Source organism: Aspergillus ibericus, assembly GCF_003184845.1.
Source record: "Aspergillus ibericus CBS 121593 unplaced genomic scaffold BO80scaffold_4, whole genome shotgun sequence".
NCBI lineage: Eukaryota > Fungi > Ascomycota > Eurotiomycetes > Eurotiales > Aspergillaceae > Aspergillus > Aspergillus ibericus.
The window spans coordinates 250,390-273,075 of NW_020292102.1; the positions used below are offsets into that span (position 1 = coordinate 250,390).

The 22,686-nt window shown below is 50.3% G+C and overlaps 7 protein-coding genes across 7 annotated transcripts; 4 read left to right on the plus strand and 3 right to left on the minus strand.

Annotated features, from left to right (window-relative positions):
- Positions 1-1,930: 1,930 nt before the first annotated feature.
- BO80DRAFT_480902 (uncharacterized protein) lies at positions 1,931-2,406 on the minus strand (the record flags this gene model as incomplete). The annotated part of the gene is made up of 2 exons (XM_025723368.1): positions 1,931-2,132; positions 2,153-2,406. Coding segments are annotated over 2 exons (369 nt in total), but the record flags the coding sequence as incomplete, so codon positions are not given.
- A 797-nt stretch (positions 2,407-3,203) lies between these two features.
- On the plus strand, positions 3,204-3,619 carry BO80DRAFT_421587 (uncharacterized protein). Its single transcript, XM_025718639.1, has one exon. It carries the CDS (start codon positions 3,259-3,261, stop codon positions 3,538-3,540), a length of 282 nt encoding a protein of 93 aa, XP_025579267.1. The 5' UTR covers positions 3,204-3,258; the 3' UTR covers positions 3,541-3,619.
- A 495-nt stretch (positions 3,620-4,114) lies between these two features.
- Positions 4,115-4,904, plus strand: BO80DRAFT_421588 (uncharacterized protein). Its single transcript, XM_025718640.1, has one exon. The coding sequence runs from the start codon at positions 4,298-4,300 to the stop codon at positions 4,508-4,510; it is 213 nt and encodes a 70-aa protein (XP_025579268.1). The 5' UTR covers positions 4,115-4,297; the 3' UTR covers positions 4,511-4,904.
- Positions 4,905-9,349: 4,445 nt separating this feature from the next.
- On the plus strand, positions 9,350-11,273 carry BO80DRAFT_398230 (pyruvate dehydrogenase (acetyl-transferring) subunit E1 alpha). Its single transcript, XM_025717420.1, has 4 exons — positions 9,350-9,516; positions 9,594-9,727; positions 9,784-10,238; positions 10,290-11,273. Exons 1-4 carry the CDS (start codon positions 9,397-9,399, stop codon positions 10,793-10,795), a joined length of 1,215 nt encoding a protein of 404 aa, XP_025579269.1. The 5' UTR covers positions 9,350-9,396; the 3' UTR covers positions 10,796-11,273.
- A 381-nt stretch (positions 11,274-11,654) lies between these two features.
- BO80DRAFT_398232 (uncharacterized protein) lies at positions 11,655-13,453 on the minus strand (the record flags this gene model as incomplete). Its single annotated transcript, XM_025717421.1, has 2 exons — positions 12,132-13,453; positions 11,655-12,095 (listed from the first exon to the last, which is right to left on the minus strand). Exons 1-2 carry the CDS (start codon positions 13,362-13,364, stop codon positions 11,655-11,657), a joined length of 1,674 nt encoding a protein of 557 aa, XP_025579270.1. The 5' UTR covers positions 13,365-13,453.
- Positions 13,454-13,632: 179 nt separating this feature from the next.
- On the minus strand, positions 13,633-15,775 carry BO80DRAFT_373205 (mitochondrial 37S ribosomal protein uS4m). The gene is made up of 3 exons (XM_025716554.1): positions 15,436-15,775; positions 14,937-15,368; positions 13,633-14,865 (listed from the first exon to the last, which is right to left on the minus strand). Exons 1-3 carry the CDS (start codon positions 15,469-15,471, stop codon positions 13,891-13,893), a joined length of 1,443 nt encoding a protein of 480 aa, XP_025579271.1. The 5' UTR covers positions 15,472-15,775; the 3' UTR covers positions 13,633-13,890.
- Positions 15,776-17,687: 1,912 nt separating this feature from the next.
- On the plus strand, positions 17,688-21,073 carry BO80DRAFT_461411 (NACHT and WD40 domain protein). Its single transcript, XM_025722449.1, has 3 exons — positions 17,688-18,360; positions 18,411-20,360; positions 20,409-21,073. Exons 1-3 carry the CDS (start codon positions 17,863-17,865, stop codon positions 20,850-20,852), a joined length of 2,892 nt encoding a protein of 963 aa, XP_025579272.1. The 5' UTR covers positions 17,688-17,862; the 3' UTR covers positions 20,853-21,073.
- The last annotated feature ends 1,613 nt before the right edge of the window (positions 21,074-22,686 follow it).

Consider the following 22,686-nt stretch of genomic DNA (forward strand, 5'->3'; position numbering starts at 1 on the left):
TAGCAATGAATGGGTGCGACGGGCAAGGGAGGGCAGAGAGAGGAGAGAGTGAAGAGAGGCTCTCCGGCACGAGGAGCAGGCAGTGTGAGTGAGATAAGGAGGGAAAGGAGTGGGTGACCGAGAGCAGCCAGAAGAATCCGAAAGAAAGGCAAAAGTGTAATGAATAATGACAACCAGAAACAGAAGGACAATAATAATAATATAAGATTCAGCAGCCGAAAGTTAACAAGAATCAAGAGTAAGACTAGTACGAGACACTATAGCCAGAGTAATCAGTAAAGTACTTACGGAGCGGAGACTTCTTTTTAGGACGACCAGCGAGGCCATGCTCAGATTCGCCAGCATCGTCATGATTATTATTCCCAGCCGTGGACTCGGATCTGGGAGAGGGCCGATGTTTCCACATGGGCCGCGGGAATGATGCTCCTGACGGATCAGGAGGACAGGTTCAGGCAGGACGAGGTTTGAATTCTCAAGCACCACAAGGAGGATTTACTATTTAGGGGTACCAAGTGGGGGGGGGGGGTCAAGACGTAGTGGGGGGGCCAACCTGAAGGAAACGCCCCGAGCAGAGAATGAGACTGGATTGACCACAGTGGATGAGAAACACAGACTCAAAGGTTAGTGGGAGAGAGGCCGAGAAAGGGAGAGGGAGAGAGAGACGAGAATCTGGGACCGGCAGAGGGAGGAAAGGAGGAAGGCGGAACAGGCTAACAACAGCATGATGGAGATATCACGCTGGTGCGAACAATTTTACGACGGCGTCCGAGCCGGTCCAGCGACGCCGTTGATAGTCGCTGGGGCGGAGCGATCCGTATTCCGTATTACCGGTTGGTGGTAATCTTCCTGAGGTATTGCTGTTATTTTTCCCGCAATCCGCTTGCACGCTCACCGTCAACTCACCAGTCATCACCACCAGTTTACGCCCCCGGAGAGGGGAACCCGGTCGGTACTATGGTACTATGTATTGCAAATTGATGATTACTGGTCAGGCAGTGGAGCCATGACCGCCGAGCCATGGATGCTGGAACTCACTAAAGTGACTAAACCACGCAGTGGGGCCGATCCAGGGACTGGATACAGTCGCTCTCAACACGGAGGCCCGGTACGGACAATCCTACGGTACCTGAGGGCCCCTGAGTACTCCGTACCCTCCTCCGACTAAGGTTTCATGAGGATGCGAACGGGTCATATAGAAGCAAAGGTACTACCCGCAATACTCATGTCGGAAGGGCTGAGGTCATCATGCACTGCGTAGTCAGGCAAAGCTAAGCTGAGCTGAGCATTGTCAATGCAGTTTATCAACTCTTGGGCTCCCCTTACGTCAAGACAAAATAGTCCGTCCAGTCAGCTGCCTCAATGTCTGAAATCTAAATCTTCCCTACACTGATCTATCTATCCATTGCATCAATCCGCTGCCAATTGTCGGAGATATCTGCAGCATCGTCACCAACATCATCAGCCCAGCCACAATGGGGCTTCGGCTTCTGCAGGCTACGACCCCAGTGCCGATTATTGAAGGCTACCTGTCAGCGGTGGACTATCAATGGCGTCCAGGAGGGCTACACCCCCGATGAGCAGCGGATAGACGCGCAGAGGGTGGTTGTGCCTATTGACCTTCATATAACGATCCTCATTTGACCCGGCAATGGTATCCGATAGGCCGGTGCTCTTGCACAATCCAGCAACGATTGGCCTCAGTTTCGGCGGGCAACCGTCGATCCTGGGGCGTTTACTGTCATGGCGATGGGGACACTCGACTTGCGTAAGATGCTGTAGACTTGAGGAGATAAGGGAGTCCGTTTCGCATGCTTCTCCTGATTGTTTTCTAGTTTGAGGTTATAGATACCTCGTAGTACTACTCTGCTATGGCCGTCAGGAGGGGGTTGAAACCGCATACGTAAGCGGCAAGCGGTACCGCTGCATATCAACGGGATCTCCACCGAGGAAGATTTCCACCCGAAAGGTTAGCTCGCCTGGCCGGGTCGCTCCCTTCCCCTTCCAGTTCCAGCGGTCCCTAGTCCACTTGGTCACAATTGCTATTGAGTATTGAGCCCCCTGCTAGTCTCCCCTTTCTCCGGAGAAACGGAGAAGATGGTCTGTCCGGGACACGGACAATGGAGCAGCACGTCCTTCATTACTTTTACCGGACTCCGCAGTAGAAATTCCCCCAGAAGCCAGTCGCTGCAGACATCTACTTAAATGATGATCATCAGCATGACTGACCATCGCGTTGGCTGACTGAGGAAAGGTGCGAACTGAAGGCCAAAAATATGTGATGTGGAGGAACCGTGGTGCCGGTGGCGGTTCTCCCCACTTACGCCCGATCGGAATGTGCAGGGCGGTTCTCCGTACGGAGTACCGTGTAAGCAAAACAACCAGATACGCCCCCCCGTCCTCCGTATTTGGTATGGCATACCAACAAATGATTACCATGTTGCTAGAACATTAAAGTAGTCGATACTCAGCACCAGGCAGTCACGATCGAAAAGTGGCTAGTCAGTGCAGCTGTGCAGGCAGTGCCACCACGATGTCACACAGCTACCGACTGCAACGCTGGAATCCATAATTAATTGCATTGTACGACCTATCCCGCCTTAGTGAGGCCGTCTCGCCCCTCAGCGCTTCGGATCAATGTGACTATCGAGCAGGACCCAAGGATTCAGCCCCCGGTCAGTAAGATCCAAGGGGATTGCTGACTCTTGTCCTCTCCAACTCTAATTCATGCGACGGATGATCGGCTTTCTTACGGCAGCGTATTGGCGGGTCTTCTGGTCCGGGCCAAGGAGCATAAGGCTTTCTGGGGGATTGTCGGATGCAACCTCGCACGCCGACTGGTGTTAGTCTCTTCTTGTCTGCTATGGCCTTGATGGACGACGCCCGTACATTTATTGATGTGGCGAATATGTACCTAGTCTGTAGCCATCAAATAGTCGGAATGAACGGACTACAGGATTTTCAGGGCAGTGGCAACCTCGGTATAATATCCTACTTAGCTTAGCTCGTCATCTTAAGGGCTCCATGCAACATCAGGAGCCCTGGAGCTGTTGCCTCAAAACTGGGTTAGCCTTGGATAATTTCTTTAAAATCCGCGCCTGCTATTGGCTCTTTCGACCAACTCAAAGATACCGTGGTTCAGTGGGAAGGCGCGATACATATTTTTTTTTCTTCGGGTTTTCCATGATTCTTCTCAACCACGGAACCGCAAGCAGTGGCAAGGAGTGCAAGCTGCTTCGTACCGTAGGGCGACCTCGTTCCATGGCATTCTTCGTGCTGTCAGAATCTCGAATGACGGCATCGTTCGCATTTCTGTCTACTTACAGATGTATTGGAGCGGCTGTGATTTTCCCCATGACTGCCCGCATCCCATCCCCTCTGCAACCATGCATGCGGAACCAGTTTTATCCAACATTATCCAACACTGCGCAGTATTTTCCAGGACTATCGGTATGGTCTGCAGCGGAGTGCATTGGCCCCAGCATCCTGCACGGGTCCAGAGTTGGTGATGGGGGCTCACCTGTCAAGGTCCGAACCCCCTGATTTGCCTTGGGCTCCACTATCATGGCGTTCGACAGGTCAAATATCGCCTTCACGCCTCAACGGCCAAGGCTAAATCAAGGTCAAATCTTGGATAAGATTAAGAGACTAACTACGACTTACGACTAGTAAGTCTGGGAACTAATGTTCTGTGCAGAATATTTATTATTCGTTACTAAATCGGTATAATTGTGGGTGCAGCCATGCTGGAAAGAGGAAGCCCGTCACATTAGCCAGCACTAGAGTTCGGACGGTGTCAACTTGCTTCCTCTCGGCCCCGGCCCCTAAATCATTAAAGGTATGGAGACAAATTGCCGGAGGTGGCAGTGTCCCTGTTCTCGAATGCGCCTTGAAACAGTCGTGAAACCCATCGTCCAACATTCAGGTTCGCGCAACCCGCACTGTCCACCACCATCCCATGCAACGCCCCTTATCGTCGGCTCGGTTGGGAGACACAAAGTACCACAGGCACCTGCAGGATTTGCTTTTAGATGTGGCCTGATCACTGACGTCGGTGTCGGGCCACAGTACGGAGTACTCCGTAGATTCCTTGATTTTCATATATCTATCGGACTGGTCATGGACGGAACCCGGTGAGTTTGTGATGTGTAAGGAGGATTCGTTCCAGCCATGACCAAACACCACTGCAGGGCAATTTTGTACTTCTGCATCTGTCCAATGATGTCCAGTGGTTCCATCATTTAATCCCAGGCACAGACGCTCAATTTTCGAGCTCTCGCATTTCCCGGAACCACCCTGGATGACGGGGTCCCTGGTTTCCCCTCCCCCGGCATCGCTGAGCGCGGCATTGACACCCGCACAGTCCCATACTTCACCTCTGTCTAGACGCGCCGATGATCTTCCGAAGATAAGTCCATTCCTCCGGGGTTTGATAACCAGGATCGGATTGTCGTTGGCCTACCGTGGTTCCGAACCCCGTATGGAGCGACCTACTGATCGTCCTGCGGAGTAGCCTTTCTGATACCTGTGCTTTCTTGGCCTTTCATTGGCGGATCCCCCAACCCCTATGGATTCTAGATCAAAATGTCAATCACTTCAAGGCTCCTTTGTCAGCGGAATTGAATATATCCTTCAAACTGAAATCTGTTGCAAACGGAGACACGGGAGCGCTAGAAGTACGTCACGCTGGGGAAATCGGCTTCTTTTGAGACTCGACTTGTCGGGCTAATTGTTAGACTGGAGGTTATTTGAGTTGGTTTCGGGCCCGCTTTCCGCCTAGTAACGCGGGAGCATCGCAGAGATGACTCGAATGGGCATCGTATGTTCTGTCAAGTGTCGATCATGAGCCGTCTATATTGGCAGAAGGAGGATTCATTGTAGCATTTTACATCGTAGTGCGATCATATCATTAGTCTTGCTACACTTCGGTGTGTTGTAAGCTTCAGTGTATCGGTATGAATACATTGTTGTTACACAGCCTCATGAGCTTTTTGTTCCCGTAAAATATATTGGATGAAATATAGATGCTGGTAACAATTATGATTTTGCTACAACAAAAGAAACCCCATAGGAAAGGGGCATATCATATGCTTCAGGTATCAATCTACAGTGTTAGAGAGTTTCTTTGCTTTCCATATCATTTTGCGGGATATCTCGTTAGTATCAATTAGAACAAATGAATGACATCCTATAACTTTATGCGTAATCGTCTTGGAGAAAACTATCATCTATGTTCTATTGGACCAGTTCAATATATGTTAGGTGTTGTCTGACATCGGCTGTTACTACCTGAGTGGTCACTTCTTACGCTAGCATTCTGTTCTAGCAATAGCGTAGTAGCACAGTAATAGAACCATAAATGAACTGTACATCTTCGCAATTATTGATCAGATATGATGCTTCTTCCAATTCTCATCCATAGTCATGTAGTTTCAGTCCCTGCTCTCTAGCAATCTCCTCCTTTTTTAATTATCTTCCTCTTACTCATAACATCCAAGACTGTGACTCAATCCCAAAGAAAGAAAGCTAGCCCATTCCCCCAGAGTCGCGGTGTTAACCATCACCAAGGCAAGTATGTGCTCGGTCATATATTTGCTGACTCCAGCCAGTTATCCAACCTGCATTTGGATACCTTTCCTCAGATATTCGTTAAGCGCCTTTTAGGCTGGATACTCCCATGATCACCAAGGCAAATGACAGTCGGTCACTTGTTATACCCCTCGTTTCAACAGTGTATGACTTTCACTGTAGATTGAAATGCTCCGTTGTTGAGACATGTGATGACCACGGGTGCATCACTCGCTATAGCCCTCGTTCTCCTTGTTTATGATGCTTTTGAAGTGTCGTCCAGTTCACCGTGCTTGCGTTGCTCGGATGTATTGACGTCGTTACAGCAAATAATGGTCCTCGATAATCCCGGTTTTTTATCACCTTGTTTCCTGATGCTCAGGGCTTGCTAACTTGGAACTGCAATTCAGATCCTGACCTAGTGACGTGTGTACTGTTGTGACCAGGATAAGTATGTCGTTTTCCACTTTGATATTCGGTGATTAATGTGTGTTGGTTCAATGCTGCTTGCTCCCATGAGAGCATGGGAAATAGAGATGAGAGTTGTGTGGGAGATTCAGCGACGAAGACGAGCACATGAGTTGGGTTTTTGAGAATGCTTTCTCTAGCTCAGTATAGTGACGATAATGTCTATTACGCGGTTGGCGCAGATGGCTTCTATGAAGCTTGAGGCCTGTCTACAGAATTTATCTTCTGTTACACGTGCTGAGTACGCTGTTTGCGATGGTAGCAATCTTCGGATGTTCTATCTCTTCTGCATGTATTCCAGCTTCTATAGACAGTCGAAGAACCAACAACTAGGGAGGGACCCAGACTATGTGCCATGGTTGAAGACCACCCGGTCCCTGACACGGCTATATTGACCAAGCTAATCTTCATTGACATAGTGCTTTTAATACTCCCGATTCGAGTCATTTGTCTAGTATATTCTTCCTGCTGTAATCATTTGTAGGACAATAAGCGGCTGTGACCTACCCACATAAGGCACTCTCCCACCCACGGCATGACGTGACACCAACACAAAGCCTGCATAAATCCCCAAATTCCAAATCTCCCCCGATGTAGTACATAAATCCAGCTTACCAATACCCGTACCCTGACTCCATAATTCATACACAAATCTCGGTATTTCACCGATACCCCATCCATCGTGGGCCTTGTAAAATAAACAAAGCCATCGTAACAAACGCCTCCATTTCACCCGCTAAGCAAACTTTATCCGACGAAAAACAATCCCCACCGGATCGAACAGAGTTCACCAGCGTTCAGAACACAACAAATAGGAGAAATCAAAATAGAAACTATGGGTTTTCTAGAACACCCCAGGATGCTACGGACTACTTAGGGTTGACTTCCCGAGTCAGCTTCATGGTTGATGGTCGGACACGGGTCCAGAAGGGGTAGTATGTCCTGTCGTTCTCTCCCTATGGAGTAGACACTAACGGGGTTGGGTTCTCCGTGTATATTTCCGGATTCTCAACTTGTTCTACTTCTAGTAGTGCATGCTCTGTGTACTTTGTGTGTAAGTGAATCATGTAACGTGATACGATCTCACCACCATGACCACTCAGTTGGGTCCTCATCCATTCCACAGACCATGATCGACCTGCACCTACCACCGACCCGACCCAAAACTTGGATTCGGGGTAGATAGATAGGATTGGAATTAATTAATCGCCCCAGATACGAATCTTACTAGTAGTTACTAAGCTTGTTCTCCCTTTCTTACATCCCTTCGTTATCTTGCTTGTTTGTTTGTTTCCTTCTTTCCCTCGGATTTATCCTGCAAGTTACACAGAACAGCAACTAGTCCCGATGGTTTTTAGCCCCGCGACGAGGATGGACCCGCCATCCTCAGCTTATCCACTTCCCTTCCCTCGCCACGTTTCGCGAATCGCCAATCGCAAGGGTCCCGTCTAGGCTGGGCTGGGCTATACACCTGCCGTCTTTAGCTTGGCCTTTTGGTGGGCTTCACTTCATAGTGGTTGAGATTGAGGAAAGATCTGCATTCCGGATGTGGTCTTGTTGATGTTGTGCTTATGGGGTATATGGAGTACGGACGGAGGACATGGAGGGTATACGAACTATGCCTTTAGGAGGGGAGGGAGGGTCTGGCTGACTGCAGTAAGTGAATTACCTGGTTTCTCCTGTACTAGTTCAGTTCAGTTCAGTTCACTACAACTTGGAATGACTTTTCGCCCCATAGTATCTCTATATTAATGCTGACGGCGTGCAGGGAGCACAGGTTGGTCTGCACATGATCGTTCTGGGGCATTTCTGGCCCCCTCCGCTTTCATTTACGGCCTTGTTCGCACATGATATGGTGATGTTACGCTCTCACCTATCCGGACAGGGCAACCGAGCCCACAGTGATCGAAGATCCCGGGCCGCTGATGTTCACTACAGTGGGCTTTATCATGATCGCCTGATCACCCGCACGGGGCAGCTGGATAAGGATTCGATACTGGATGTGAAGCATGAGACCCTAGCATAAGGATACTATTCTATCTTTGCTGGGCTGGTCTACGTTGTATGACATCAGGCATGACCAGCTCCTTCCGCGTGCTAAAATCTCACCCAAGCGTATATGGCAGAGCTTCGGCTATCGCGCAAAGGGTTCCTACGGAACCCCAGCGGCATTCCATATACCTTGAACCGCATCTTACAAGCGTTCATGCAGACGGATATTCTAGGGAATGGGATCCCTGCCTCGATTCCTGTTGGGTCAATGCCATTGCTGTTGGCTGTCAGCCATGCTGTCAGCCTGTCATGCACATTGCTGACCCGTCGCACATGTCTGACGGCACGTGGCGCAGTGAACTGGCCCATGCTGAGCCTTACAAGATCGTAATCTAAGTATGTATAGTCTAAGGTCTGTTTGATGTCATCCAACTAACACCACCATAGCGTATTCGTAGGGAGGGCAGCCCCGACAGACCTGCATGCATGGGGCCGGAATGTATCAGAGACGGCGCTGTCTCAGCCATGTTGGTCCATGTGAGGATGCCTTGACGGCCTGGACTCAGTTAAAGATGTCGTCTCACCCATGTCTGGGTTGAGAAGCTGAGTTTGAAGGTAGGAAGCGGTGAGCCTTGATTTGGTGGGAATCTGACCTAACCTAGAGCCGGGGCATTCGGATCTCTGTTCTGCATGGGTTTTGATAAGCAGACACGGCATCGTTAAGGTTAGGAAGTGATGAACAGTGAGAAGGCATTGATCTCTACACTGAATCATGGGATTGCCTGCTCCAGGCCACAATCTGTCTATATAGAACTGGTGCACACAGCAGCTGTCTCATCTATGGCTCTTTTGCACATCAAGATTGCTGAGAGATGATTGCCGTGAGAGCTAACCAAACCAAGAAGCCGAGACAAGCCGGATGAAGCGGCAGCTGTCTGAGAGTCGGTCTGGCCAGGATTCGGGTGAATGAAGTTCCGATGGGCTGCACGCTGTAATTGGTTGGCGTGGTGATGGAGGCCTGTCCCTCAAGATGGACTCAATTGAGCGCGCGACACGCTCCATGGACCGCGGAGACGTGTCGGAGCATTGACCCATGTGTAATGAATAGAATGAATCCCCAGACAACTAGCATTTGAGAAGCATGTCCGGAGTAAAACGGAAGAGAGGCCAGGTGTTTGTGCGGTTTGCAGGGGCTACACCGGACGGCCCCGAAGGGAAGCGGGCTTAGATAAGCTGCCTGCCGAATTCCGCCTAGCCGCAGGGGAAAGTTTGTTCCCAACATCTCCGTTGTTGAAGTTGACGATAACAGAATCTCCCTTCCTCTCCCAGCTCCTCTCTTCCCTTCCGGTTGGACCCTACGTCTCGTCCATCATGTTGTTCCGAGCTGCGGTCCGTCAGGTCGCGCCCTTGAGGCGTCAGGCTTTTGCCCCCCTTGCCCGTCGCTCCGTCACCACCGACGCCGCGTCGTCGCATGCTGAAAATGTCCCCCAGGTTGGTTGAGAGCTCCCTGGATGCCCTCGTTCGGCCTCCGGAGTGGCCTGGCTAATGCGATTCCCATCTCTCTACAGGAGGATGACAAGCCCTTCACCGTCCGCCTCTCCGATGAGAGCTTCGAGACCTACGAGATCGACCCTCCTCCGTACACCTTGGAGATTACCAAGAAGGAGCTGAAGCAGATGTACTACGACATGGTTTCGATGAGGTATGGCCGTCGATTGGCCCTTTGTTTCTCGCATCCCATCTAATTGAACCCCTCAGACGTATGGAGATGGCCGCCGACCGTCTTTACAAGGAGAAGAAGATCAGAGGTTTCTGCCACCTGTCTACCGGTCAGGAAGCCGTCGCCACCGGTATCGAACACGCCATCACCCGCGACGACAAGATTATCACTGCTTACCGTTGCCACGGTTTCGCTATGATGCGCGGTGCTACCGTCCGCTCCATCATCGGTGAGCTGCTCGGTCGCCGTGAGGGTATCGCCTACGGCAAGGGTGGTTCCATGCACATGTTCACCCACAACTTCTACGGTGGCAACGGTATCGTCGGTGCTCAGGTCCCCGTCGGTGCTGGTCTCGCTTTCGCCCAGCAGTACAACGAGGAGCCCACCACCAGTATCGTCCTGTACGGTGACGGTGCCTCCAACCAGGGTCAGGTCTTCGAGGCCTTCAACATGGCCAAGCTGTGGAACCTCCCCGTTCTCTTCGGTTGTGAGAGTAAGTTTGGTTGCCTTTCTTCCTAAACTGCATCAAGGCTAACCTGCCCAGACAACAAGTACGGTATGGGTACCTCCGCCGCTCGCTCCTCCGCCTTGACCGAGTACTACAAGCGCGGTCAGTACATCCCCGGTATCAAGGTCAACGGCATGGACGTCCTGGCCACCAAGGCCGCCGTCAAGTACGGTAAGGACTACGCCGTGGCCGGCAACGGCCCCCTGGTCTTCGAGTACGTCACCTACCGTTACGGTGGTCACTCCATGTCCGACCCCGGTACCACCTACCGTAGCCGTGAGGAGATCCAGCGCATGCGCAGCACCCACGACCCCATTGCCGGTCTCAAGCAGAAGATCCTTGACTGGAACGTCTGCAACGAGGACGAGCTCAAGGCCCTTGACAAGGCCGCCCGTGCCCACGTCGACGAGGAGGTCGCCATCGCCGAGAACATGCCCCTTCCCGAGAACAACTCCCGCATTCTCTTCGAGGACATCTACGTCCGCGGCAGCGAGCCCAAGTGGATGAGAGGCCGCACTGTCGACGAGACCTTCTACTACTAGATACCTCTCACCTTACCTAGATATCTTGGAACCTCGTTTTCAGTTGCGCGCTCACGGATGGACAGCAAAGCAATGAGTTGATTTGAAAAGAGAAAGAAGAAAATGCGGATGATGGGCGTGAGGAAGGTCATCTTTTTTTTTTCATCCCTTCACCAGGGGGGGAAAGTTTAGACCATTATCCTACCACTACCACCGCCGCCAGTTGGATTGGCAGGCTCCTTAACGCAAGCATCCATACCATGGGAACGTTTACTATGTAATTTAGCCGGGAATTTCTGTTTTTGCATTACCCTTAACCCATTCATACATTCACACATCACCCTATTATCAACTCTCTTCTCTCAACCTCACTTTTATCTATGAAGCATTAGGAATGTGTAATTTGGAGATTGTTATCACCAATCTGTGTCTGTATGAAGTATTTTGATCAAGTTTAGTATTGAAGTCTGGACTGGATTATGCAAAGAGTAATTTGGGTTTGTTATAGTATATCCTGTCCCGAAATATGCAGTCAATCGACTAACAAAACCAGAGTCAATACCTCCCATTCAGAACGAATGGGCTCTGGTCTGTAATTCATATAAATAGAAATGAAGCGATATCTCCAATATCTCCAAGTCACCGTACCAACAATGACAGTAAAAAGAATACAGCAATACTAGTAGTAGTGAGAGCAATAGAATAATAGATAATGATAAGAAAAATATGGTTTGACATACTCGCCCATGGGTATCATCTGATAGAAATGCACAAAAATACTGGAAACGGAGAAAAAGGACAGGCCAAAGAGCAAAATAAGAAAGGAAGAAGTCAACGAAGGAAGTGGATAGGTGGGGTGGTGGGTGGTGGGTGGTGAATGTCAGGCAGGTTCCTGTCTCAACATCTCGAGAATCATTTCCTGGGTCCGCTGCACGGAATCCAGTTTCTCTTCCAAGGAGGCCCGGTCTTTTTCTAGCTCGGCGCGCATCTCGGCGCGCATCTCGGCGCGCATTTCCTGGCGGAGTTCATCTTTGAGTTTGTTGATGAAGTGGGAGGAGACGTGCGTGAGTCCGGTTGGCTCGACGAAGCCTGCATTGTTTACGGTGTTTGCCGGTTCCACGCGTTGGGCTTCCCGTTGCTGGTCGCGAGCACGAGACTCGGAGGGTGATGTCGGTTTCCTGGCCGAGCCGAGTGGGGATGATGCAGGCTGGGTGTTCACTGAGTCGAGGTGTCGGTTTAGTTTCCCCAGCGTCTCCAGCATAGCACTCATCATGGAACTATCCGTGCCGGGCGTATGACTCGCGCCAGCGGCTGCGGCGGACTGCGTCGTCCGCTGGGTTGGAAACCCATCTGGGACACCCACAACGGGTGACGGAGTCTGTAGTCCCTGACTGGCAAACATGTTATCGAACCCCGGGGGCAACCGCACCGTACTCTGTGACACGGGGGTCGCAAATCCAGGTTGCTGGCTAACGCCAGCAAGCGGACTGGCGGTTGTTGCGTTCCTCCATCCGTCAATCGGACTCTCCCATGCGTCCCATGGCCGGTCCTTTCTCTTTCTCGGTTTCCGCGAGTCTCGCTTCTGGATCCTCCGGGCCTCGGCCTCTTCCCATCTCTGCCAGGTAGGTATCCACGCGTCCACGGCCGTCCGCCACTGCGTATGCGACAGGTCTTCGCCCGCGTCCGCGCCCTTGTCGCGCTGCTCATCGAGGAACTTCATCCGCTGCTTCGTGACCAATTCCACCTTCCGTCGCACCGAATGCCACGAGTATGGATGACCCTGGTCCCGGGTGAACTCTGCGGTAACAGTCATCCACCATTTGCAGAGGTTACTGCGCTGTCCAAACTCGCTTGCATGTCGGTTGCAGATGTTGAAAAGGGACACTTCCTCCAGGGTTGTCAATCGCTTCCCGTGCTTGCGCGATGTGTCGCCATTGATTCCGCCCGTCGTGCCCTCGGGATCGTCGTCGCGGTCATCTAGTGGATAGGGTCGGACGACGCTGGATGCGGCGGCCAGGAGCGCGGTTCGATTGGCCCCGGTGCCGTTCGGCATCACCCCGGCGGTGGTCGTGGCGCGAGGTCCAGATTGTCGGGCAAGCGTCGTCCCCTGAGGAATACTGTCGGGTGATGGGGCGAATTCGGAATCCTCGAGAACGTCAGGGTGGGTGGGGTCGCGCGCGCCGGTGTCCGAGTGGTCGCTGTCGCTTTCAAGCGATAGAGGTTGTGGTTGTTGGGATCGCGATTCAACCATCAGTGGTACGCCCTGGCGTGCTTGCGAATGTGCCGGTTGGTGGGGGTGTTGATGAGGATGGGGATGGGCGTGAGAGAGGGAGGTTTGCGGCTGCGGCTGCGGTGATGTTTGGGATTGTTGCGGCGATGGCTGCTGCTGCTGCTGGCCAATGCGGAGATTGGACGACAGGGTGGGGAGAGGTGTGGCTCGCGAAATCATGGATGGGAGCCATCGCAACCCGGGCATTTGTAAGGCGGATTGAGTGGACGAGGAGGGGGACTCGAGGCGAGACCCTGAGGCGGCGGCGACGGCGGCAGCAGCGTTGGTCGTCGTGGAGGCATGCCAGGGATACATGGACATGGTCTGGGAAGAGAGAGGTGGGGTGAAGAGCAGTCAGAGCACTGCTGGCGTGCTGGAATGGCGAGGGAGAAAGCACGAAAGCACGAAAGCGAGACAGCAAGAAAGAGTCGATCGAGACCGGCGAGTCGAAGCGTCGAGGTTCAATCCGCAGCATTGAAAATTGCTCGGTCGCATTTGCAATTTCGTCCTGTTGGCGGGCGAGACCCCCGCCGATCCGGGTATTTTTCAGCGGACGGTATTTCGGTCACGGGACCGCGAGGAGGTATATATAGATTCACACGATCCAGGTCGACCAGGCAGAGATAGGATAACACAGGAGAAAAAGGATATATTTCATTGATTTACATTGTGCTCATCCCAGCTCCAACACCGGTGCAATATGACGGTGGCCCTAATGCAGGAGATCTAACAAACAACCATACCAGCGACCCAGTAATATAAGACTGTGGAACATGCCCGCAGAACAGCGAAGAGAAACGCAAACCAAACGCACGAGGACACTAATTAATACAAGGGATTCGGGCGTCTACCGCCGTCTCAGGTACCAGGTGAATGCCAGGTCGCCCGTGGAGGTCGCAAAGGGCGATGGGATCTCCGACGCTCCGGGACGAACCACCGGGTGTCGCAGGTACACGGCCGCGCAGACCTTGGGGTGCACCTCCAGATACCGCGGGATCGTGGCAAAGCAATTCATGTAGTCCCGTGGCCGCCAGGGCGTGGCATACGGCTTCGAATGGTCGATCGGGTTATCACGCATCTGGACCAGTGCGCGACGGAGAATGTTGAACTGCTCCTCACTCAGCAGAGAGGTATCCACATCCCGTTCGGGGTTTTGGGCAGCCTGGCGGAACGCCTCGGACAGCTCGTCGTCGGGCTGTGCTTCGCTGTCCGCCTCAGATGCGGCCTTGATAGCTTCCCTGGGAGTGGTTTCGGTGGCTTTGGTGGCTTTGGTGGCATCGGTGGCATCGGTGGCATCGGTGGCGGTTGCCGAGCTTTCAGCAGGTGTAGTCTCCTCCGCCTTGACTTCCTCCTCAGTCTTCTTCGACGGCCTCTTCTTGGCCTTGAGCAGCAGAGTCAGCTCGGAGAATTGGGCCTCCAGGTTGTCGGTCAGGACGGTGCTCGATTCGGAGCGAGACAGCACACGACGGACGGCCTTCTGAAATCCACGCAGATCCTGCTTGCGTTTGGCGGGAAGCACAGCCTGATCCTTGGTCAAGATGGTCTTGGCCTGACCCAGCAGCTTCCTCAATGTGGCACGCGGGGACAGATTCTCCTGCTGTTTCTCCTTGGTCTCTTCCTCTTCCTTAGACTCCTCGGTTGCGGCCTCCTCCTCGGCGGCTGCCTTCTCTGCAGCTTCCTTCTCTGCGGCTTCCTTCTTCTGAGCATGGCGTATCTCACGACGGTCGTGCTTGTCCTTCGGGGCGCCGGTAGCAAACATGACACGCTCGGGTTCGACTTGGAAGAGGTCGCCGGGGTTAAGCAGATAACCGGGGTATCTCATCTACCGGGAGTGTGTCAGTTGCAACTGGCGTAGGCCAACTCACAAGTCCATCCAGCGTCATGCGCACTTACCTTCTTTCCATTGACTGTCACCGCCCCATGAATCACAAACTGGCGGGCCTGTCTGGCACTGCTGGCAAACATGGCTCGGAAGACGGCCACATCCAGCCGGCGTTCTAGGGGGGCATATGTCGCTTGTCCGAAGGGTACAGGCTTCGCGTGTTGTCTTAGGTCCATGATGGTTTCCCGACCCTGACCACGCCCGGCAGACCACTTAGAACCATCGTCTCTTGCCATGATGACGGGATTCATAGGCACCACGCTGCGAAGGCGGGGAGAAAACATGCGCGCCCACTGCTTCTCGGAGACTTGCTCGCCATGGTAGGCACGAGTTGCAGACTTGGCATCCCATTTCTGCTGGAAATGGGTCCGATGCATGGGGCTCTTGATCCTGGCCCGCGACAGGTTATACAAGTTCCACTTGCTCCATGATTGTCGGACTTTCTAAGCAAACGTAGGACGATTAGCGATTGCTGAATAGCGAACGACACAGCAGACTAGAAACACGTACCGGCTTGCTCAAATACTGCGTAGCCCTGTTCCTCATGATGGCGAAATGGGGCAGGAGTGGCCTGCTAGCAGATGTCTTCTGGTCAGTCTCGCTGCTTCGGCCTGGTTCCCATCCATCTCCGGCCGCCCAAAACTTCGCGGAGGCACGTGATACCCATCACGTGGCACACCTATTTCCCTGCCATGAAACTCAGGCACACAGCACCTTCGCCCGCCCATCACTCTCATTGGTCCACCAATCCTCGCTTGCCACTAGCCATCTCTCACCGCCTCCACACAAACCTATATATTCCTCGCTCCCCCGCCGCCCTTTTCAACTTTTTTCTTCTTTCTTTTCTTCATACTTACCTTGTTTGGGTGGCTGCGATCAAGAAGGCGGTCCACCACAGATTGGTCCCTGCATTGCACAGCGCGGCGGAACAGTCTGTTCAACGGCCTTCGGGTCATTGACAGGCGTATTCTTTGGCACTCTTCCACTTTGTGGATCTCTTATTTCTTTTCATCATTTCTTCGCCTTGAGCGGGGGTATGGAGAAGAGAGTACCTTGTGTATAGTAGCTATCAATTAGTAGTATATGTAAACCGCTTCAGGGATAGATGTCAACGAGGCCTTGTGACTACCTGGCGGCGTGATTCTCTAGCTGTCATATCCGATCGTTCGTTCTACAGTAATCTGCGAAATGAGCCTGCCCCTAAGATACTCTCCTGGTGTTTTAAAATGCGTGCCAAGACACGCTAGAACATAAATAGTTAGACTGTATCTAAACTTAACGTACGATGTATTGTACTTTCAATACACGTTACTAGAAATACATACACTGTTCGTAAATAATATACAAGGTTCTCTGGAATCTTCTATGCAAATCGGACAAACAGATGCCGTAGGCAACAGGTTTGGCCATCTGTCAACATACCAGTGCTTTTGCTCTCCCATCCACACCTTATTGAGTTTTCTAGACTTATAATAGTTGAGATATCTTGTGCTTAAAAAGAGTCTTTTGTATAGTATTACCAGCTGGGCCGCCTAACCGTGTGGGCCGCTTAACCGTGGGTTACGTTAAAGCAAGGATTTAACGAAGTACCTCCACTTTATTGGACCCTTACTGAACTCATAACAGAACTCATCACGTGGTTTGGGGGACACATCTGCGTACATCGATTGTGTGAACAATGTCTTGTACGGCATTTCCCGAAATACTTTTTCCTCCGTTGCAATTTGGATAAGACAACGCCGCCGAAATTTATTCGAATAAACCCCGTTGAACATCTCCAGGGGCAGGAGCCGGAAGTCTAGAAGGGTCCATATCACGCACAGCTTCCCTGGCATACCAAGATCAACCCCTAGTCGCTCAAATAGTAGTTCAAGCTCCGGATATCGCTTTATTGCTAGGCCGATATATTGAAGATTCAGCCCTTCTTTCTATGCCTGAATAACATTTCCATATGGATCAGCTAGCCATCGCATATCAGCCGATTCGTGAAACTTTGACCGAGTTGCCGCCACGCGGAGCTTTTCGCTTTTCTTTGAACAAGTAAAACGGATCAAGAAAATTGGCCTGGCCAGTGCCAAGTCTCTGACCATTTATCATGCAGACAGAAGCTTGTACATCCCGCATGGTATATTAAGCACCTAGACATGGTCACGTTAGCACAGAACTCGGTTAAAGTGGTACATAAAGCAAACAAACCCGTAAACTGCTCGCAGAAAAATCTCATCAAGAACTGCGTTACAATGACTGACAAGTTCGGCTTCTACATGGTTTACATTCATTAACATTCTCTCAGCGCCACTCCCGCGGACTAGCCTATTCTCCGCTTAGTAGGTTATTCTGATCCATTTCCTGGTCGTATCAACCACTACAATTACGCACTGCTCCAAGAGAACGTTCAATGTGGTTAACCTCCGAAGGTGAGAGGGGCGGCTACTAGAAGCTACTCGGTGCGTCTGAACATGTCAATCCACCAATCATGATAAACAGAATGCCCAATTATGCTAGGATGACTGGATTTAGATGATTATTGGCACCCATGTCTGATGGCCCCACTCGGCATCTGCTACTGGTCAGACGGAGCGCCAGATCCCAGGAACCAGTGGTACTCCTATGGGGCTTTGTAGACGTCTATTGCACAGAACAAGTTGAGAAAAGGAACAGTATCTCAGAGATTGAATGAAGGCCATGAGTACCCGGGACAACTTTGGCTACCTAAGATAATGCCTAATGAACGAGTGATAGATCCCGAAAGTCCACCACATGTTTCATTATGATTGGTCAGTCATAGATGAAACGGACCACGCAGGTTCAGCTGAGCAGGCAGGCTTGGAGAGTGTAAATGATTCTTACCGCCTCTTGGTTGTCAGTGTACACTTTCTACACACATTACTTTATGATGACAGAACCCTCACAGATCAAGCCCATAGCATAGCTACAATGGTCCATTTCAAGTCGGCCCGTTTGAAAAAATGGCTTCATCGAGACGGCAGATCTCAAAATACCGCTCCTCCACCCCACCAAGCGGATCATTGTACCAACCACTCTCCCGCTTCAGAATATGCGTCAGCTCCCTGTGCCAGCGAATGTCAGTCCCGGCCACGGAATCCACCTCCCTCGCAAGACCTATGGAAGTCTGCCTTTGATCTGCTGAGTCGAGAGGAACAAAATGCTTTGCAAATAAGCCTTGTTCCTTCCTCTACTACTGATGCCCTCAACGATGTCATCGAGACCACCAAGGAAAAGTACGAGATATACCAAGAGAAAGGAGGCATTAGAATCCGGAAGTCAACGGGAGAAGAAATCAACATTCGAAAAATTTCCAAAAAAATCATTAGTGCCACCCTCTCTTTCCAGGAGGTTATCAGCGCAGGAGTAGCCTGTGACCCTACGGGTCATGCCGCAAGCGCGTGGGCAATAGTGTCACTCGGTCTGACTGTATGTGTTATCGGCTGTTTTAGGCAGTAGAGCTGACCCTTAACGCACAGATGGCAAAAAATCATTCTGACCGTCGAGATGCCTTGTTCGAGTCCTCAGAGTACCTTGCGGAGGCTCTTGCGCGATGCGCATATATCGAAAAGAAGATCTGTCACAATCGATCCGACGAAGACGACGTGGCAACGCAAGCCATGGTTACACTCTATAAAACAATCCTTCAGTACGCAGCGAAAGTCATGGCGAGCCACAATATGAGTACCAGGGGCAAGTTGCTCGACAGTGTTACAGCAACCACCGTCCAACATATCACGGAGCTTCGGTGCTCTATTGAGAAGGAGGAACAAAAGCTATTCCACTTTACTCAGTTGCAATTACTTGAGGCAATTGAGAAAATCACAGTGTCCCTACAAAAGCAGAACGAGAAAGCTACTGAGGAAATCCTGACTGCCATCGATGACAAACTATCAAAATCCCTCAACGCTCTGAACCTACGTTTCAGTCTACCTATTGCTGAGAATGCATTCTGGAACTCATACCAACACGAGGATCTATGCCTCGAAGATACCAGAGTCCAGACTCGCTCCCAAATAACACAATGGGCAGACTCAGTTGAAAGCGAGTGTATCTTCTGGTTGAATGGCGGGGCGGGAACTGGAAAATCCACTATCGCTCGGACTGTTGCTCAGAGCTTCGAAACCAAGGGACAGCTAGGAGCCAGCTTCTTCTTTAAAAGAGGGGAACCCGACCGTTGCAATGCAAAACGACTTATACCTACCATTACAAAGGAACTTATCAAGCAAAACAAGGATCTCGCGTCTGGTGTTCTGAAAGCGATTGAGCAGGACCCACAGATCGCCGCGAAAGACGTCACGGAACAATTCAACAAGCTGCTTCTCGAACCCTTGAAAAGTGTTGCTATGTACCAAAGTAGAACACTAGTGATTGTGATCGATGCGTTGGACGAGTGTGAGAATGATAAAGAAATTGAAAAGATCCTTCAGTTTCTTCCGCGGGTACACCAGTCCAGTAACATGAGACTGAAAATTTTCCTAACGAGCCGGCCCGAGTTGCCACTCCGACGTTTCTTCGAGAAGGAAGGCTCTCATCGACGCTTGGTCCTTGAAAAGGTTGCTGAGGAAGCCATTAGAGAAGACATCGTGCGGTTTCTAGAACACCGATTCACAGAAATCGGAGCACAAGCGAATACCGGCAAAGACTGGCCGGGTAACGATGTTGTTGAAGCTCTGGCGACCGTGTGTATACCGTTGTTTATTTCCGCCGCTACAATCTGCCGATTTGTCGAACAGCCAGGGGACGACCCAGTAGAACGCCTTGCTGATATTCTGAATAACCAACACAGATATGTGACGAGAATGGACAAAACATATGGCCCGATCCTTGACCGGACACTTCATGAACGGGACAAAAATGACCAGGAGAAGCAAATCACGCGGTTCAAGGGAATAGTTGGTGTGATTATTCTCCTTTCAGCCCCTCTCACAATCAGCGCGCTTTCCGAATTTGTCGGCATCGGCGCTAGATCCGTCGAATTCCATTTGGATTCGTTTCACTCGGTTCTGAGTATACCTGACAAAAAAGATCACCCAGTTCGTATTCTGCATCTGTCTTTTCGAGAATATCTCCTTACCACCCAATCACGTTTTCATGTGGACGCGGGGATGATGCATAATGACATAACATTGCATTGCTTTCGCGTTATGGGCAAGTATCTCAAGCGCGATATCTGCAAACTGAATAGCTTTTCGACCCGACGTGCAGACATACGCAGTGAGACGACTAAACAATACATTCCAGAGGAACTCCGATACTCATGCCGCTACTGGATGTTCCATCTGACGCAAAGCAAGCCTTCTATCCCCGATGTGGAGATCTTGTCATTCCTAGAAAAACATTTCCTTCACTGGTTAGAGGTGATGAGCCTGATGAGAGTGCTATCAGAGACCCTTAAAATGATGGTCACACTGAAAGAAAGCATTCAGGTCTGTACCTCTACAATATAATCCAGACAAATACTAATCGCGAAACAGAACAATACGAATCCGGGTCTTTCAAACTTTTTGTCCGATGCTATACAATTCATCCACCGACATGCTCAAATTACTAGCGTTGTTCCGCTTCAACTATATGCATCATGTTTGGTATTCACGCCAACATCGAGTTTGGTTAGAAGAGCATCTGAAAACTACCATTCGCCGTGGATACATGCGCTGCCACAGGTGGAGATATCTTGGGGCGCTAATAGACAGACCCTAGAAGGCCATTCTGGTTGGGTTTCAGCCGTGGCCTTCTCGCCCGATGGCCAAACTATCGCCTCAGGCTCCAGCGATAAGACTATCAAGCTCTGGAATGCCGCGACGGGCGAGCTACAACAGACCCTAGAAGGCCATTCAGGTCTGGTTTCAGCTATAACCTTCTTACCCAATAACCAAACTATTACCTCAGGCTCCAGTGATAAGACTATTAAGCTCTAGAATACCGCGACAGGCGAGCTACAATAAATCCTAAAAAACTATTCAAAATGGGTTTTAGTTGTGGCCTTCTCACCCAATGGCTAAACTATCACCTCAAGTTCCGACTATATAACTATCAAGCTCTAGAATACTACGACGGGCGAGCTATAATAGATTTTAGAAGGCTATTTAGGTTCAGTTTCAGCTGTGGCCTTCTTACTTGATGATTAAACTATCGTCTCAGGCTCTAGCAATATAATTATTAAATTCTAAAATACTATAATGGGCGAGCTGCAACAGATCCTAGAAGACCATTCTAGTTAGATTTTAGCCATGGCCTTTTCACTTGATAATTAAACTATCACCTCAAGCTCCAATAATAATACTATTAAATTCTGGAATGCCGCGACAGGCGAACTACAATAAACCCTAAAAAGCTATTCAGGTCTGGTTTCAGCTGTGGCCTTCTCATCTAATAACTAAATTATCGCCTCAGGCTCCAACAATAAGACTATTAAATTCTGGAATACCGCGACAGGCGAGCTACAACAAACCCTAGAAGACCATTCTAGTTAGATTTCAGCTGTGGCCTTCTTGCCCGATGGCCAAACTATCGCCTTAGGCTCCAGCGATACGACTATCAAGCTCTGGAATACTACGACGGGCGAGCTGCAACAAACCCTAGGAGGCCATTTAAGTCCGGTTTCAGCCGTGGCCTTCTCACCTGATGGCTAAACTGTTGTTTCAGGCTCCAGCAATATGATTATTAAGCTCTGGAATACTGCGATGGGTGAGCTGCAACAAACCCTAGGAGACTATTTAAGTCTAGTTTTAGCCGTGGCTTTCTTACCTGATAGTTAAACTGTTGTTTCAGGCTCCAGCAATATAACTATCAAGCTCTGGAATGCTACAACGGGCAAGCTATAATAAACTCTAGAAAGCTATTCAAATCTAGTTTCAGCCGTGGCTTTCTCACCTGATAATCAAACTATCATCTCAGGTTTTGACTATACAACTATCAAGCTCTAGAATACTGCGACGGGCAAACTATAATAAACTCTAGAAGGCTATTCAGGTCTAGTTTCAACTATAGCCTTCTCACCTGATAACCAAACTATTATTTTAAATTCCAGTGATAAAACTATCAAATTCTGGAATACCACAACGGGTGAGCTATAACAGACCCTAGAAGGCTATTCAGATTCAGTTTCAGACGTAGTTTTCTCGCCTGATAGCCAAACTGTTGTCTTAACTGGCGATAAAATTATTAATCTCTGGAATATTACGACGGGCGAGCTACAATAAACCATAGAAAGCTATTCAGATCTAGTTTTAGCCGTGGCCTTTTCACCTAATGGTTAAACTATCGCCTTAGGCTCCAACGATAAGACTATCAAGTTCTAGAATACCGCGACGGGCGAGCTACAACAAACCCTAGAAGGCTATTCTGGTTGGATTTTAGCTGTGGCCTTCTTACCTAATGGCTAAACTATCGTCTCAGGCTCCAGTGATAAAACTATCAAGTTCTGGAATGCCACGACGGGCGAGCTGCAACAAACCCTAGAAGGCCATTCAAATCCAGTTTCAGCCGTGGCCTTTTATACCAGGGAACGCATAGACACGAGTCCTACTTCCGATCAGGCTGCGTCTCAGATATCGCTAGCAGGCAAGTGGGTATATCTGAAAGGCGAGAAGGTCTTGTGGCTCCCTTCTGAGTACGATCAGTTTTCTTGCTGCAGCACGAAAGAGGGTGCGCTTGCTCTTGGATATAGAAGCGGTCGGGTGTTTATTATCCAATTACTTGAACCGAATTAGCTTAGTTTATTATCACCCAGACACCGCTTTACATTATTTT